We start from the raw sequence: 17,337 nt of genomic DNA, 5'->3' as shown, positions 1-17,337 counted from the left end.
ATGCTCTGGTAACCTCCAAGTTAGATTACCGCAGTGCACTCTACATGGGTCTGCCTGGCTTAGATACATTGGAAGGTCTGGTGTTTGAGCGTGCAACACAACATTTAGTATTGGAGGCGATAAGCACAAGCTACAGCCAATTTAGACGAAGTTCAAATCAACTTACTTCATTAGTGCTTTTATACCCATCTTCAGAGAAAGCTATCTAACGCTGTTTAACTGCAAACACCCCCTAATACTGCTGCATGTTACCCTTTCATTACCCTTCCTATTATAACGTAATACACTTTTTTCTCTTTATTTTTTGACATGGCGCCTCTGAATCTTGATATGTTTAAAGCCTCAGCATGTCTTAATCTGGCCCTGCAAATCGGATGTTTGGGACCTCCAACACCCATCAGTCCTCACCAGTATGGCCAAAGGTCATAATTCTGGGAGTTGTCTTCCAAAACATCTGGAGAGCATCAGGTTGGCGAAGTCTGGGATAATTAAACAAAAATGAAAACAATGTAAATCTTTCTTGGTGTAGGAACATTGGTTGTATGAGAAGGGTTTTTTTTTTTTATTAACCAAATTAATTTGCTTCCCTTTGAAACATTCTGCATTATACAGTTTGTTCCTCAGCGTGCAGAGAATGTCAGATTGGAAAATGTAATGTTTGATTAGGCCCTTAATGAGGTGCCGTAAGCTTAATACTTCAGGAACCAGAAAACAAAAACAAACAAGTTAGTGGCACAGGGGCCATTACGTCCAGGTGCCCAGTTATTATGGATAACTTGGAAAATTGGGCCAGATGTCTGGACTCCAGGTTGTTATGCAGGACAGGAAGCACATTTCTCCTGTTCCATGTTTGCTCCTTTGGTACTAAGGATCATTTTCTTAATCCTTGCATCGAGGGATTCTCAGGGCACCAAACTAGAACCTCTTTCAATATTGTGGTTTAGCTATGGAATGTATGAAGTACCCTATTTCTTTGATTCTAAGACGCACTTTTCCCCCCATATAAACATCTCTAAAAATGGGGTGCATCTTAGAATCGCGGGTGTGTCTTAGGGTTGTATTTTCTGTTGGTGTTACTGAAATTAGTGTGCGTCTTACAATCGATGGCGTCTTACAATCGAAGCAATATGGTAGTAATTTGAGTGCTTGCGAGCATATGCAGAAAAAGGGGAGGAGAGTAGAATATACCAATAAGGACAGGATTTTTCATTTCACTGGTGGGATCAGGTCAGTCTCTTCCTTCCAGGGTGGCTTTGAGAAAAACTGGCTGTCTTCCAAGGGTTGCAAACATCTCATGGTTGTGCTTTTTATACTGTATTTTGTATTTGTGTTTTTAAACCGTTGGTTGTTTTGTTATGGTTTTAATTTTTGTGAACCGCCCAGAGAGCTTTGGCTATTGGGCGGTATAAAAATGCAATAAACAAATAAATAAATACCTCTGCTTAATGGGGTCTAGCACACTGCCAGGTCTAGAGTTGTAGACATTTGCAATATGTTTTTAATTGTACTTTCATTTCTCTCTCTCTTCTCTTTCTCTCTCCCCTCCATTGTTTAGTGGGAAGAAATTGGTGAGGTGGATGAAAATTATGCTCCCATCCACACGTATCAAGTGTGCAGAGTGATGGAGCAGAGTCAGAACAACTGGCTTCTGACAAGCTGGATCTCCAACAGAGGGGCCTCTCGGATCTTCATTGAACTGAAATTTACCCTTCGGGACTGTAACAGCCTTCCTGGAGGTCTTGGGACTTGCAAAGAGACTTTTAACATGTACTATTTTGAATCTGACGATGAAGATGGGAGGAACGTGAAAGAAAACCAGTACATCAAGATCGACACCATTGCAGCAGACGAGAGTTTTACGGAGTTAGACCTTGGAGACAGAGTCATGAAGCTGAACACCGAGGTGAGAGACGTTGGCCCTCTGACCAAAAAGGGATTTTACCTTGCTTTCCAGGATGTGGGTGCCTGCATTGCACTGGTGTCTGTGCGGGTGTATTACAAAAAGTGCCCTGTGGTGGTTCGAAACCTGGCCATCTTTCCTGACACCATCACTGGAGCGGATTCGTCACAGCTGCTGGAAGTCTTAGGGTCATGCGTGAACCACTCAGTGACTGATGAACCCCCAAGGATGCACTGCAGTGCTGAAGGGGAATGGTTGGTGCCCATTGGAAAATGCATGTGTAAGGCAGGGTATGAAGAGAAGAACAACACCTGTCAGGGTAAGGCTTTGATATTAGAAATCATTTTGCTGATGTGTTTGGAAGATAGACTTCGATCCTTATGACCCCTATAGAATGAGAAGGAGTTAATACATTACTATAACTTAACGATGGCAGAATGTGTGTTTTTTTTCCTCTCTCTCGCACATATCCCATCACAAATGGAGCTTTCATACTGCCTCCAACACCCTTTGTATCAGCGAAGGGTGCTTCACACAGTCTGCTGTGAGTCATCAAGTGATAAGAAATCAAGCAGAGTACCTGCTTGTGCAAATCACCCCTGATTCCCCTCAACTCTGCTCCTAGGCCTGACTTTCACGTTACAGTTTGCTTAGATCATACCTCTAAAAGAGTTTAAGAGCAGTGAATACAGCCGCTATTATGATTTCAATGTGTGTGTTTTTGGGTGTTGTTTTTTTACAGTGAAGTATCGTATACAGACAGCACGTGCCACATAGAACTTGTTAATAATGTGTTGGAAATGTGCTGGAGGTGTTGGAAATATTTGGAGACAAGTCTACATTTTCTTATGGCAGTGATGGGCATACAAAATAAGTCCAGATAATTTGGGGTTACCCAATAGCAGGATGATTTGCGGTCTGTGGGCAGCATACACCCAATTACATCCCCCGTGCAGTCACCATGCCTTTTTTCCCCCCCCAAAACTGGAAAAAATGGGTGAAGTTGTAGTTTGCTGTCAAAATTCAGTGGCAAACCTTGAGAGAGATTTGGGATGGGTACATTCAGCTAGTTTTCAAGCTAAATGTGTCCATTCTAAACCTCCGTAGCAGTTTTTTTAATGAATAAGAAATAATTGTGGGGAGTCATGAAGAGTACTCGATGGGTAGTGTGTTTTTCAGTGTGGAGAGGATTTGGACCCTTTAATTTTGCATGGATGGGTGTTAAGGGCTCTGGCTTAAATAGCAGGATTTCGGTTGCTTTGGTGCGTGATTCGGGAACAGAAAAGCTTCTAGCCAACCACGAGAAAATCTTAACTGCTGAACTGAGAGTCGTTTGCTAGACAAGATGGCAGAACCTGCCTGGTTGAGGCTAACAATATGTAGCTCAAAAATGGCAGGCGTTGTTGATGGCAGACTGGACCTAGCCGGTTATCACAGAAGGCCTTCAAAAGCTTTGAGCAAATGGATCAGGAAGGTGTTGGTTCAGGGGCCTTGCTTGCTGAATTGCTTGAATTCATTCTCCTTCTGCACGACACCAGTGAATGTGACAGCAGGGGCATTTCCACTCTGTTTGGTTTCTTGTTGGTTGCAGCAGCCAAGAATGTTGTTCAAATAAAATGGAACTTTAAAACAAGAAAGAAAGAAAGAAGAACCCAGGGCTAGCTATCAAAAGCTTGCCAGGACCCACAGAAACTTGCAGACATAGCAACCTTGTGGCATAACCCAAATGTCAGCTTAGCTTTAAACTAAGCGATGTAGGCCATTTTGAAGATTCCAGTACCAATCCCTGAAAAGCTTGCTTTGTATTCCTACTTGCTGCAGTGCAAGCCAGACTTTGCTTATTAATGCTTTTCACCTGGGAAAGAGGATATAAAATAATATCCTGCCAGATCAACTCTAACATCTTGCCAGATCATTTTTTTTTTTAAAAAAGTCTTGTTTTATAAGACATGATGCAAATCTTGCTCACCCTCGTAAACATATGGCAGCAATTGCCGCCTCTCTTGCCTAAAACCATTAAGTGGCAATGATGTGTTCAATACATCATCTTGTCAGCGGCGCACTTGGCGCAGGAGGCACATGGCCGAAGAAATTCTTTCACTCCAGGTACCCAGGCAACTAAGGTGACATGGCGCTAATCTCATTATATGATTCACCTGTAATTTTGCATTCAGCAGGTGATCACATTGTGTTTACTTAATGAAGTTTTGTTTTGTTTTTGTTTTATGTTTAACATTTTCCCCACTTGACTTGTTTATCACTTGCTCTCTTCTGATGACCAACAATAAATTGTTGCTACTTTATGGAAGCATTACTGAGTTTCTTTTTTTCCCCCTTTCTTTTTTCATAAGCATCCAAATTATTCACAGGAATGAAAGCACTGCAGATGATTATAATAAAGGTTAAAAAATGCCAGTAGTAGTTTAACTGGCTGTGGCTCAGACATAGGCCGTAGCTAGACCTAAGGTTTATCCCAGGATCATCCCGGGTTCGTCCCTGCCTGAGCGCTGGATGCCCTATGTGGCACTTAGATGAACAGGTTTGACCCCAGGACAATCCTGGGATAAACCTTAGGTCTAGCTACGGCCTCAGTAGCTAGAAACAGTTTTCCAGGTTATAGTATCTGTGACATTGGCTGTGCCTTGGAGCAGTGGCATGAAACTTGAGCATGCATTTTAGCAGTGTTCACCCTCGCCCCCAAATGCGCTTCTAAATTGAGGCCGATTTGGAAAGGGCTGGTTCTGTGCCATCAGTCCCTGTTGCCACCTCCTTCTTGTACTTATCTTTGTGGGGGTGGGGGTGACAGTAGCAGGAAGGCCTCATTTAAGTTCCGGATACGCCTGTGAGCACATGAGGTGTGGCTGGTGCAGGGAAGCATGGGAAATGTAGTTTCCAAACTTCCTGGCTCTTGGGAGGATTTAGGTTGTTTGGGAAAGGGGTGTGTGGGCTTATGTAGAGAGGAGATGGGTACATGAACTGGGATTGGTGTTAAATGCATGAATTAGGGCCCAATAGTGATGTGGGCTCCCCTCTTTTTTAAAATTGGAACATTCTTAAATTGGAAAAATTGTGAATTCGGGTAATTTACATTGGAGATTTTTCCAGTGCTCTACAGGTAGGGTGGGCAACATCTGGGCCCTTTTCTTCAGTAAGTCTGTCTTCTTTCCACCATTATTACTAGCTGCACATACTCTGACCACTTGCTTGCTTGATAGGTAGAGAGCCACTGAGTAAGTAGGCTGTGGCATCTATGGCTCCTCCCCACCATCTGTACCATTGACTGGGCCAGAGCTAGAGGCATGTGAACAAGCAGGCTGCAATGTCAAAGACAAGGAGCAAGTCCAAGGGTTCTTTGTCAGTGGGCCCATGCTGGGATGTGGGCCCTCTGCAGGTTCCCAACCAGGCTGGCCCTGGTGATGGGCCAAATCCTCACACAGTATGTACGACCGTTGTTGCCATTTTTACGTGGCACCCTTTGTGGTTTCACTTCTGAAACGAAGCAAGTCGGGCTGTGCAAACAGGACTGGCCTCTGTGTTGCTGCAATATAGACCTTCCCTCCACATACCCCCCTGATCATAATCATTATTGGCATTTCCATGGTGATACATAAATGCCATTGAGGTGCCCCACAGCTGTGCTGTGCTTTAGTGTGATCAAGAAGCCGGTCTACGTTGATGAAAAGGCAGGGCTATTCGGATAGGAACAAGCATGATTTTCAGTGGCTCCTGCCACATTCTGTGATATAGGTGGTAATGAACAAGATTGTTGGGGAATCTCCAACAAACTTCATCCCCAAAACTGGGCTCATGAAGGGCTGGTTGATCTCCATCCCAAAATCTGCCCCTGATACTGTGGCTGGGGGCTTTGCTAGACCTACCGGGTGTTCCGTCGTTGAGGAGCGGTGAAAGCGGATTTCCCCCGTTCAGCCGTGACGCCTCATGATCCACACCGTCCTTCGATTTGTGGCGGAAGTTTGCGCCGGTTGTGCTGCTGCCGGCGCGAGCACGGTTGCGCAGCCACACCGGCCTGATTTCCGCGGCTTTTTTTCACTCGCCGCACGGTTTGCGCAAGTCCAGAGGACCGCAAACAGCGCCGATTGCTTGCGCAGCCGTCAGCGATGCCGCGGTGGTGGCGGCGGCGGCACCAGCAGTGCCAGTGCCAGCTGAAGTGCTGCTGCTGCTGCTGCTGCTGCGTACCAGCCCCCCCTGGCTGGACGGAGGGGAGCCAGTTGCCATTGGTGGATGGCTCACAGGGGGCGCGGCCAGCGAGCGCCGGTGCTGAGGGTCAACATTGATGCGGTCACTTCCTGATGGGGGTCGTGGCGGGTGTCATATGACCCGAGGTCAGTCGTCTGCATGGGCACTCTGTGCCTACATCTCCCATCATGCCTCTGAGTGTCGGTGGCGATGACCGCCTCTGTGCCCTCCCCCCATCCCACGGAGCCAACCCACATCTGGCCGTAGGCATGGCAGCAGCCCAGAAACAGCTGTGCCCTCTTCCAGCCATGTACCCACACCAGCAGGCACACAGCCCTTCATGCCTGGACCGTCCCCCTCAGTCCCCACTGGCCTTTACATCTTCGGCGCAGCGTACAGCACCGCCATTATGCGGCCGCTGTGGCTGCCCACCGCGAGGAGTCACCAACTTTCCATGACTGTGGGATGCCCGCCTTTCCGAAAAGTGACCCACGCAGAGGTTGAAATAGGAAAAACAGGCGCACATCCCCCACCCATCCCCCACCCACCCCCAGCAGCACACCAGCCACTTTTCCGTTCCTCCGTTCCTGCGCAAACTGGCACTGTGGGAATAATAAAAAAAAAGCCACTCAGCTGCGCTGCCCCAGCTGCGGGCTGGGCGCAAATGGTGGAGGCGGCTTGACTGAAGCTGCTGGCCACTCCCCTTAGCACGCCTTTTCCTGACCAGTGCGGACCGCAGTGACCTCACATCCTCCCACACCTACTCCGAATTAGCGCGGGCCGGCAGGAAAAGGCGCACCAGAAGTCACTTTTTAAAAGTTGGGATAAAGAGGCTTCACCGCAGGATAACGACGGATCCTCGTGAACATCATCTGGAAGCCTCGACGCGACTGCGGAAGGTAACGCGCGCTACAGCCTCGTCTAGTAACGCCCCAAGTCTCCACTGAACCTGTGGATGCAATATGCATGTCTGCAAAGATGCTATTCATAATTTTATAAGTATCAGCCTGGTTTGGACATTCCATATATCAAATTATAAGAAATGGGTTGGCTTCCAAATATGTAAAAGGCTTGAAATAGATGCACGGGATGCTTAAAACCGTTCAGAGCCACGTGTTTGCCATAATATCCAGTATTTCTCCCTCCTCACTTGAGCGTTAGAGCACTTTATCCATCAGTGATAGTGGTGTGTCCAGGGGCCTGGGACCCTTGGAAATAAGAACCTTGTTTCACATGAAACTTAAGGAGATATGCACAACTCCTTATTTTTAATGTCGGTGAGTGGTATGTTTAGGTTGGTTCTTTACTTCCAGAGCTGTGACATTTTTCCTGAACATAGCCTAATCTGTGCCGGGAAGTGATCTGTGACCTTCAAAATGACCTTGAGGGTATTTTTTTAGGTTGACATTTCACCCCCATCTTCTTTATCACCATGTACAAGTGATCTAGAATGGGGTGGTTGCTTTTAGTATGCTAATACATGTGAAAAAAATGGCACTGTGACCTAAAGTTAGGGTTGTTCTGAGGCATTCATGGATGGGAAGGCCTCTTGCTAATCTCTCCAGGTTTATTCAGAATTCAGACTTAGAGTGATCACGAGGGCTTACTCTGGGTAGGCGTGCATTGGTTTGCAGCCCTAGTGTGGGGTACAGCTGCCCGATCTTTGCCTCTTCTAGCACAGACTTTGGAATGTTTGGAGACCTTGCCTCTTCCTTCCATTGGCAGCATGACAGGAGTGTCCACCCCCCTACAGAGCACATCTGGTAGAGAGAAATGCAAGGGTAGCAACACCAGCAGAATCTGCTGTGCTGAACTCTGGCTCACATTTTTCTACAATAAACAAGAAAGCCCTTTATGGGGTGGGGCTGGGGGAGCGGGAAAGAGGAGAAGAGCGAATCTGATGGAGTTTCCATCTCTAGAAGCACTATACCTCTGACATTTTTTTCAGTTTCTACAAAGAGCCAGCTGTAGTCTCAGGTAAGGGAGAAGGAAACATGTTGACCACGCTATGGATTCATCTTAACCCTCTTGCAAACGCCATTCTTTAATTCAAAAGGATACTTGCAGAATGGCAGCTAAATGTTGGAATCCATTCTCTCTCTCTCTCTCTCTTTGACTTTTTAAAAATTGTTTAATGGACTTTTCTTGAAAATTAGACCTAAAGGTTTCTTTAAAAACTTTTCATCACAATTCTAGGATTTAGTTGTACGCAGACTTTATTTATTTTATTTTATTTATTGGATTTTTATACCGCCCAATAGCTGAAGCTCCCTGGGTGGTTCACAAAAACTTGTGCAATATTAGTTGATTGATAAATTAAATGGCTAAAAATCTTTCGCTCAATTCACATTTTTTAAATTGACTTTTAACCCTAATGATAATATAGGATCACACGATCTCTAGGGCCAGCTATTTTTACTAGTACAAAGCTATGCACACAGATTTGGAATATTGGTAAAGAAAAAATAATCTTGAAAGCAGTTGAATATTTGAAGCATTATAGCTCAGCTGCTGCATGAAGTGTCAGTGAAATTGGTGATTGTGTCTATGATGGAGGGAAATTGTTGGCTCTAGGATATGTGTGATCATAACTGTACCTGTGTGTTTTTTCGTGCTAGTCTGGACTGGATGAGTTGGGGAGTCCTGTAGCAGCTTCATACCCAAGTCTCTAATTTTTTTTTTTCAAGAACACGCTTGAGAGGAAATTCTGCTTGTCTGAAAAGGCCCACAGTCTATTCATGTGAGTTGTTACGGAAGGGAAGATTGCACCCTAAGGTATAGTGCAAAAACAGGTCAAGTTTAGAGGATAAAAAAGGCTCGCATTAATTGTCCTACTGGGAGGTGGTTGCGTAGCATGGAAAATCATTGATGGAAACGCTCTGTATGTGGAAAGTACCGCATCTGGAAAGAGTGGTACCAAAGGGAACGTTGCCCCCCACTGATATCATGGGTGCATTTTCCGATTAAAATGAAAATGGCTGGGAAAACAGCATCTTAGTTATTTATAAATATCTTGACTCAAAGTTCCTAATTAACTTTAATTAGACACTTTCCATAGCATCCTCATCCAGCTCGTTGAATTGTTGGCTGTGGTGGAGAGGTATGTAATTTGTATCCCCTAAAGACACATGTCTGAAATGTTGACAATTCAGCAGAAGGAGTTTAATGAATTGTCAGAACTACAGACAGTGTTAGAGATTCCTAGATACTGGCATCAGATTTTTGCTGCCAGGGCAAACTGGTGCAGAGATTTCCCTGGTCCTGAGAAATCTTCCTGTTGACAGAACTACAGAGTGGTAGGTTCAGCATCCTGTCGCTGAAAAAGCCAAGACAATTGGGATTGTATTCATAGACTGGATTTGGGCGACATGATTAGTCATGTTGGGTTAAATACCTCATCATGGCTTAATTAATCCATCGTGGGTTATTGTGCCATCTGTTGAGAATTTTTCAAATCTTACTGGGTTCTTTGCCCAAAATAACCCACTCTGACAACCTACAGTCTGCAGTAAAGATTATTTAACGCACCGTGGGTTATCGTGTTGTCTGTTGGGAACCATGGGTTCATTTACTCACCTGTAGAGTTGCATGGCAAGATGGGATCATATAGGTTCTGCTGCTCTATAAGCTCACGGAAGTTTACAGTATTGGGACCCTAGTGAACTGCCCAGAGAGCTCCGGCTATTGGGCGGTATAGAAATGTAATAAATAAAAATAAATAAATAAATAGTGGAGAAGCACCTGATGCACCATCAAGACTCGGGGGAGGTGGTGTTTTTGGAGATTGAAGAAATTGTTGAAATGAAGATAGAAAGAACACCAAAAGTTGCATTGCTGTCGCTATTTGAAGAAGATTTTAAATGTAAAAAGGAAATTAAAGAACTGATAATGAATTTGTTGATTGCAGCAAGATTAATTATAGCTAGGAACTGGAAGATACAAGGGGAATATTCTATTGAAGAATGGTATAAAGAAGTATGGGATATAGCTATTAATGATAAATTAACAAGTAATATTAAATGGAGAAGAGGTATAGCTAAATCAAATGATTTTGAAGGAATTTGGAAACAGTTCCTAATATTTGTATTTTCTAAAGGGAGTGGGAATCCACCAGCAGAAGAAAGTATGAGATTCTGGAATCAGGAATGAGATCCCGTGGTGGGGGGTGCACTGTAGGTGTATTGATTATGTTATTAAGATAAGATATTGTATTCAACTGAAAATTATGTAGTATGTTGTGTGTTTTTTTATGTGATGTAATGTGTATGTTTATGTATTGTAGAAAATAAAAAAATTTATATAAAAAAAAAAGACTCGGGGGAGGAAAAAACTTGAGTGCACCAAATTTGGGGGCGGCGGGCACAAATAACCCTTTGGAAAATAAGTGAAAACAGCCCCAAATGTTTCGTATAGCCTAAAGTACACAATTGTACAGGTGCAAATTTGTGCAAATTTGCAATTGCATGAATTTGCAGTCCCTGCAAATTCATACTTGCACATTTGAATTTGTACTTGCACAATTGTGCACCGTAGGCTATGGGGAAAATGTGCATTTTTGGCTGTTTTCTTTATTTTTGCTTATTTTCCACCCCCTTTTTGATGCACCTCGAATTCCATCCCCTTCCATGTAATTGCACAGGATTTTGAAGGTGGACCGGGTGCCATTCATTCACTGATAATAAGCATGTATAAACGTAGATCGTGGGGTGATATACCTGATCAGGTTCAAACAGTGATTCCAATAGCAAGGGGGATTCTGAGGCTATGAAAGCAGCAGGACTGAATTTCGCTTCTAACAAGTGTTGTAGTTGCAAGTATTGCCACTTTGGCTGTAGCAGAGAAATCAAATTTATCTTGCAAAGCTGAAAATGACTAAAACTCATAATCAGAGCCCAATAATAGATCCAAGGTAAAAAAAAAGAATATACCCATCCACATTTGTCACAAAATTTTTATTTCTGATTCCTAAATCTGGGTTTTCCCATAGAGTCAAGTTGGCATGGGAAAATGGATCAACCTGCAATTGGCATGACATTAAACGTCACATGTCTTTGACCACCAAAATTGTGGGAGGAGACCTGTCCCCCTTAATATGCTAAGAACCTGTTGCCATCCATTTAGAGAGAGGCTCCAGACAGGAAGATTCCAAAACTGACCAAAGTGGAAAATCAAATTGAAGTGGAAAAGTCCAAAATTTAGTACAGGTCAGCAGATAAGCCCAATAATATGTAGCAAGGTCCAGAAGGAAAAATCCACCTTCTTTATTTGGGAGTTGCAGCCTTTTCAAATAGGGCTGTGCAGCCCCCAAACTGCTTCGGGGCCCGATCTAGACCTTCCGGATCAGGCCCGAACTGGTTCGGGTCGATTCAACCCTCCCCCAATCCGCTCCGGAACCAGATCCGGAGCGAGATCTGGAGGGTCGGATAGAGATTCGGACCATTTTGCATCCCCTTCCCCACTTACTTGCCTCTGTGGCAGACGGCGGAGGCAGGTTAGTGGGGAAGGGGGGACAAAATGGGGGCTGAATAGGTCCCCTCCCCCCTTACCTGGCTTTGCCATCTGCCGCTGCATGGACCACGGAGGTGGGGGACAGCGGAGCCAGGTACACCCCCTCCCCCACTTACCTGGCACTGCTGCTGCCTTCGCCACATGGACAGCGCCGCTGCCACCAGAGAAGTCCCCCCACTTACCTGCGTCCATTGTGGTCTGGGCGGCAGCTTCAACTGAGGCCCGGGCCTCAAGCTGGAAGTAGGCTGCAGCCTGTTTCTGCCTTGAGGCCTGGGCCTCAGTTGAAGCCACCTCATGGACCGCGACAGATGCAGGTAAGCCCCCTTACCTGGCTCCATTGCTGTCACCACACAGACTGCAGCGGTGGCACCAGGTAAGCCCCCTCCCCCACTTACCTGTATCTGGAGCTTTGGAACGGTCCGGATCGCTTCGCACCTTTCTGAACCGCATCACGCCAATCCGGACCTCCCCCGATCCGCTTTGGAACTGGGCTTCAGAGGTCCAGATCGGCCCACTCCGCTTCGGATTCAGCCCTATTTTCAAAGATATTCTTGGTGGAGAGGAACCCCAGAAAAAAAATCTCAAAACAAAACTTTAAGCTTTTGAGAATATTTGCTAGGTATAAATATAGGAATCCCATGTATAACATAAACTATTTGAGGTACAGTATTCATCTTAAGTGCATTAACTTTGCCTCAAAAACTCAACTTTAAGGATGCCCATCTAGCTATATCTTGTGAGATATCGTTGATCAACTTATTTAAGTTTACTGATTATTTGAGATATCTCTCTGGGGATAGTTATTTCCAAATAGGTAAGGAAGTCTGGACACCGTTTGAAATTGTGTTTAGCTAATGCACTAGAATGTACCCTATCTCCAATCGGCATCATTTCTGACTTTGACAATTAGTTGAATAGCCTGACAAATCACCAAAAGTATTAATCAATTTTTCAAAGCTGGAACAAATGACTGGAGTTTTGAAAACACACACACACAGCAAAAGACCATCAGATAAAGGGGGAAAATGAATTCTAAACTAGCACATACAAAACCATGAACTTTACTGTTCTCTCTTATAGTACATGCCAGGGGTTCCAAGCATAAATTGAATATCAAAGGAGAAAGTGGACATCCTTGTCTAGTGCCCTACTCCAGTAAAAAGAAAGCCAAAATTAGTCAATGTAGTAAAAATAAATTCCCAATGAATTTTGTCAAAGGCTTTTTCTGTATCTAAAGAAATGATGGCTGCCTGGTCGGTGCTTTCAGAATTCAGGTCAACCAGGTCAACAGCTAATCTAAGATTATCTCACCTGGACTGGTTGAACCAATGTTGCAATAACTGGGTGCCCCTCCCCCACCCAAACATAAGCTGTGAATGATAGGAAAAACAGAGATGGGGGGGAGGGGGGAAATGGGGAAACCTTTTTTTTAAAGGAATTTTTGGAATATTTTGAACCCCTCCTCCATTTTTTCAGTGTTTGCCCATTTCCCCCCTCAAGCCTTCACCACAGCTCCCCTCAAAAACAGAAAAAATGGTTTCTTCTGCAGAGTTTCACAATTTCCAGAAATGTTGCATCTCTAGTGTGGAGGAGCATTTAGTCATGTGAGAACCTACTTGTGGTTCACCCACCTCATTGAGAACTAGGCCAAAGAGATCACTACACCACCATATGCCTCCAGCCCACTGGCATGGGTCTGGTGTGTTACTTGTCTTGGGCGGGGAGTATACTGATGTCTGGGGCACTCCAGGATGTTACCAGAATGCACTAGCTTGCCCCCATGCTGTCCCCACAGCTATCATCTTGGTTTATAATCTCCATTTTGTCTGTTAGGTTAGCTGGCAAGGGCTGGCAGTCCAGAATCAGATGTGTTTTGCAAGACCTGTTACCACTCTATTGATATTTGATTTATTACATTTATATACTGCCCCATAGCCGAAGCTCTCTGGGCGGTTTACATTGACAATCCAACCTATACACCCCTTAATAGTGAAAATTATATGGAAAGGAAAGCATCCTGCAGTCCCAGCTCCAGGCTTTAGAGTGTCCTTGGGCAAGACACCTTCTCTGGGCCCTATTTCTCAGTGAGTCCACCCTCTTACCTCCATTGCCACCAGTTGTTTCTGCTCCTCACCTTCCTCTTCCTCATAATTACAACCACTTGCTTGACCAGCAGAGAGTCGGTGAGCACATTGGCAGTGACACCTGCTCCTCCTCCTCCTCCTCCTCACCACTGTCACCAGTGGCTGAGTCAGAACAAAAGGCAGGTGAACCAACATGTTGCAGTGGTGAAGAGATGGACCAAGTCTAGGGGGCTCTGGTCAGTGGGCTCTCGGCAGGTGCCCAGGCATGTCCTGGTGTCCCGGCTCTTTGTCTTGGGCTAAGGAGCTATTGGATGTGCAAAGGCCAAAGTCACTAGTATCCCTACAGCCATTGCAGCTTACTACTTATCAATTGGCTGTTGAGAGCTTACTACTAATCAGTTGGTTATTGAGAGGTATTGAGGGTGGCCATCTAGGGAATTCTGGAGGGGCAGATTTGGCTCCCAGGCAAAAGGTTCTGGACTCCTGTGAACTATAAGGAGCCTGCCCCCTTACTCTTACTCATGTGGTCAAAGGGTGGAGACATTGCAGACCCTGAGCTCTTGTAGCAGACAAGTCCCGGAGACTCTCACTCGATCATTCCCATTCTGTCCCCTCCCCCCAATGCCATTGTGATTCACCAGCATATTCATGATGCTGCATTGATGTGGTGGTGTATGTTGTTCCCCGCCTCAATCTAGAGGGAAAGGCGGGTAAGAATTCTTCTTCTTCTTCTTCTTCTTCTTCTTCTTCTTCTTCTTCTTCTTCTTCTTCTTCTTCTTCTTATTATTATTATTATTATTATTATTATTATTATTATTATTATCTCAAGACACCCTGGCATGGGGGACTTAGCCTAGGTCTAATCTACACCAAGCAGAATATTGCACTATGAAAGAGGTGTGAAAGTGGTACATAAAAGGCAGGAGCCACACTACTGCTTTATAGTGGTATTGAAGTGCACCGACAACTGTTGGGGCCCATAAAACATCCCATATAGCACTTTCAAGCATTAATAGTAGTATAGGTTCCAAATCACGTGAGGTACTGGTTCCTCTCTATTCGACCATGGTTAGGTCTTATCTAGAGTATTGCGTCCAGTTCTGGGCTCCACAATTCAAGAAGGACGCAGACAAGCTGGAGCGTGTTCAGAGGAGGGCAACCAGGATGATCAGGGGTCTGGAAACAAAGCCCTATGAAGAGAGACTGAAGGAACTGGGCATGTTTAGCCTGGAGAAGAGGGAATTGAGGGGAGACATGATAGCACTCTTCAAATACTTAAAAGGTTGTCACACAGAGGAGGGCCAGGATCTCTTCTCGATCCTCCCAGAGTGCAGGACACGGAATAACGGGCTCAAGTTAAAGGAAGCCAGATTCCAGCTGGACATCAGGAAAAACTTCCTGACTGTTAGAGCAGTACGACAATGGAACCAGTTACCTAGGGAGGTTGTGGGCTCTCCCACACTAGAGGCCTTCAAGAGGCAGCTGGACAATCATCTGTCAGGGATGCTTTAGGGTAGATTCCTGCATTGAGCAGGAGGTTGGACTCGATGGCCTTGTAGGCCCCTTCCAACTCTGCTATTCTATGATTCTATGATCCTGCCTTTTATATACCACTTTCATAGTGCAATATCCTGCTTGGTGTAGATTAGGTCCTAAATTAGTTTAGCCTAAGACTGTCGTGTGTGTGTGTGTGTGTTTGTTTTAAACAACACCAAAAAAAGTAGAAGAGAGTTATGCAAGCAGACATGTTAGTAATACATTTTAGAGGGCAACGGAGTAGTCTTTGCAAGTCAGTTTGGTCACACAAATAAGCTGCACTGATAATTGTAGAACTGGTGGTTGGTAGCTCACGCGGGCACAAATACAGCAAAACAAAACCCTTTTCTCCGAGGCGCGTGTGGGCATAGGGGAGATCTGCAGAAATGGCTTCCTGATCACTTCTCCCATCTCCTTCGGTATTCCCTTCCCCCTTTGGAGAAGCGCTTGCCTTCTCTTTCAGCTCAAGGCTGGCCTGCATGACTTATTTATTTTTCCTTCCACAAAGGTTTTTAGGAGAGCGCTCCCCCGCTCACTTCCCCTGCTTTATTTTCTGACTCTTGCAGACCAAGCATGATTTCATATGTCAAAACTGGTGTGCTTAACTGGCTTTGATTGTCTTACATACTCTCTGTAAAAGAGGGCAGTCAGATTTCTGAACATACTGCTGCCTATACGAATGAAGCACGGTGGCTGTGGGCGCTTGTTCGTGCCTTGTGACAGTCCAGGCTTCCTCTGGCAGTGTTGGTGGCAAGGAAATTGTATGTGGCTAACGCTCAGAGATGCATCTCGGGTCATTTTACTACATGCTTATATCTGCTCTTAAGGCTTCAGAGGAATAAAACTGGTCTAGTTATATTTATTTGGAAGGAAAGCCCATTTGACCTCTGCAGCAGTAATGAAACCTCTTCTGAGCTGCGGAACTCCACATAGGAGGTGGACGTTTGCACCTCTGAATGCCGCCCCTTTTGAAAGCTAGCATATCCGGGAGAATGATTCAGCCTGGACTTCTCCCTACCATGCTGTTTTTCTATATGCATCATGCTTTTTTATGGAGCCGCACTGAAACATACAAACAACTCCTCTTGCAGTCTGTAGTGATAAAGTCTTCCCCCCCTCCCCATTCTGCTACCTTTATAAATTGGGTGGGAGTTCCGCAAGGATAGTTGTGTTAGTTTGTTGTAGCAAAACCAACACTGCATCTTGTGGCACTTCGGAGACTTAACGGGATTATTGTGACGTGCTCTTTTGCAGGCTAAAGTCGGCTTCATCAGATGCAATCAGACTTTTCTCCATGAAAGCTTATACCATAATGAAACCTGTTAATGTTTTAACTCCAATAAGGCTCTCTACTGGCTCCTAAATAAAAATGCTTAGTGCTACAGCATTGTTCGGTCACTCATAGGGTGACCATATTTGGGAAACCAAAAAAGAGGACACCTAGTGTGTGTGTGGGGAAGCAGCTTTCTGAGTCCTGCAGAAAGTACGTTATTCCCCCGCCACCTTAAAGAACCCGATTGGAGTGGAGGAGGGGAAAGGATTTCATTCTGCACCACCACCATCCACTCCAATTGGGGCCTTTTCTATAATGTCCACGAATGACCCACTTTCCCCTTTAAGACCTCAATTGGAGCTCGGGGTGGGGGAATGATGTGCCTCAAGAAAGCATGTCATTCCCTCCTGCCATGCTAATGGCAGCCTTAAAGGGGAAGGTGTGTCATTCCAGGACATTATTGAAAATTATAGAAAATCCCCCCTGACACCATGGAAAGAACAAAAACCAGGACAAATCCGGGGAAATCCTGACAGTTGGTCACCCTAGTCACTCAGATATTGAGAAACTTAGGGTCAAACTACATGCTATGTTAATTGAGTAGTGTGTAGCTGTGGCCATTTTTTTTAAAACTCACAAGTCCTGTGCACAGTCGCCCATTCAGATTGGGATTACTGTACACTGTGCAGGGAGGTTTAAACCTCTTTCTACCTTGTTTTTTCCACCAAATTCTGCCCTTTGCACATGGATTAATAAAAAGGGAAAGTCTCTCTCGGAATCTTTTTTGCAGACCCCACTCCTCCCAAATTGCTATTCCTGAATTTTGGTATTGTACAGCA

At 45.0% G+C, this 17,337-nt stretch overlaps 1 protein-coding gene across 1 annotated transcript in view; it reads left to right on the top strand.

Moving 5' to 3' along the window:
* The window catches only part of EPHA5 (EPH receptor A5), a 362,633-nt gene that overhangs the window by 101,115 nt on the left and 244,181 nt on the right, over positions 1–17,337 (top strand). The window contains exon 3 of the mRNA XM_063131415.1: positions 1,556–2,219. Coding sequence (XP_062987485.1) covers positions 1,556–2,219 — 664 coding nt within the window. The remainder of the gene's footprint in view (positions 1–1,555; positions 2,220–17,337) is intronic.

This window comes from Elgaria multicarinata, chromosome 1 (assembly GCF_023053635.1).
Source record: "Elgaria multicarinata webbii isolate HBS135686 ecotype San Diego chromosome 1, rElgMul1.1.pri, whole genome shotgun sequence".
Lineage (NCBI taxonomy): Eukaryota > Metazoa > Chordata > Lepidosauria > Squamata > Anguidae > Elgaria > Elgaria multicarinata.
Note: the sequence above shows the minus strand (reverse complement) of the source record. Positions and strands in the feature narration are given on the sequence as shown.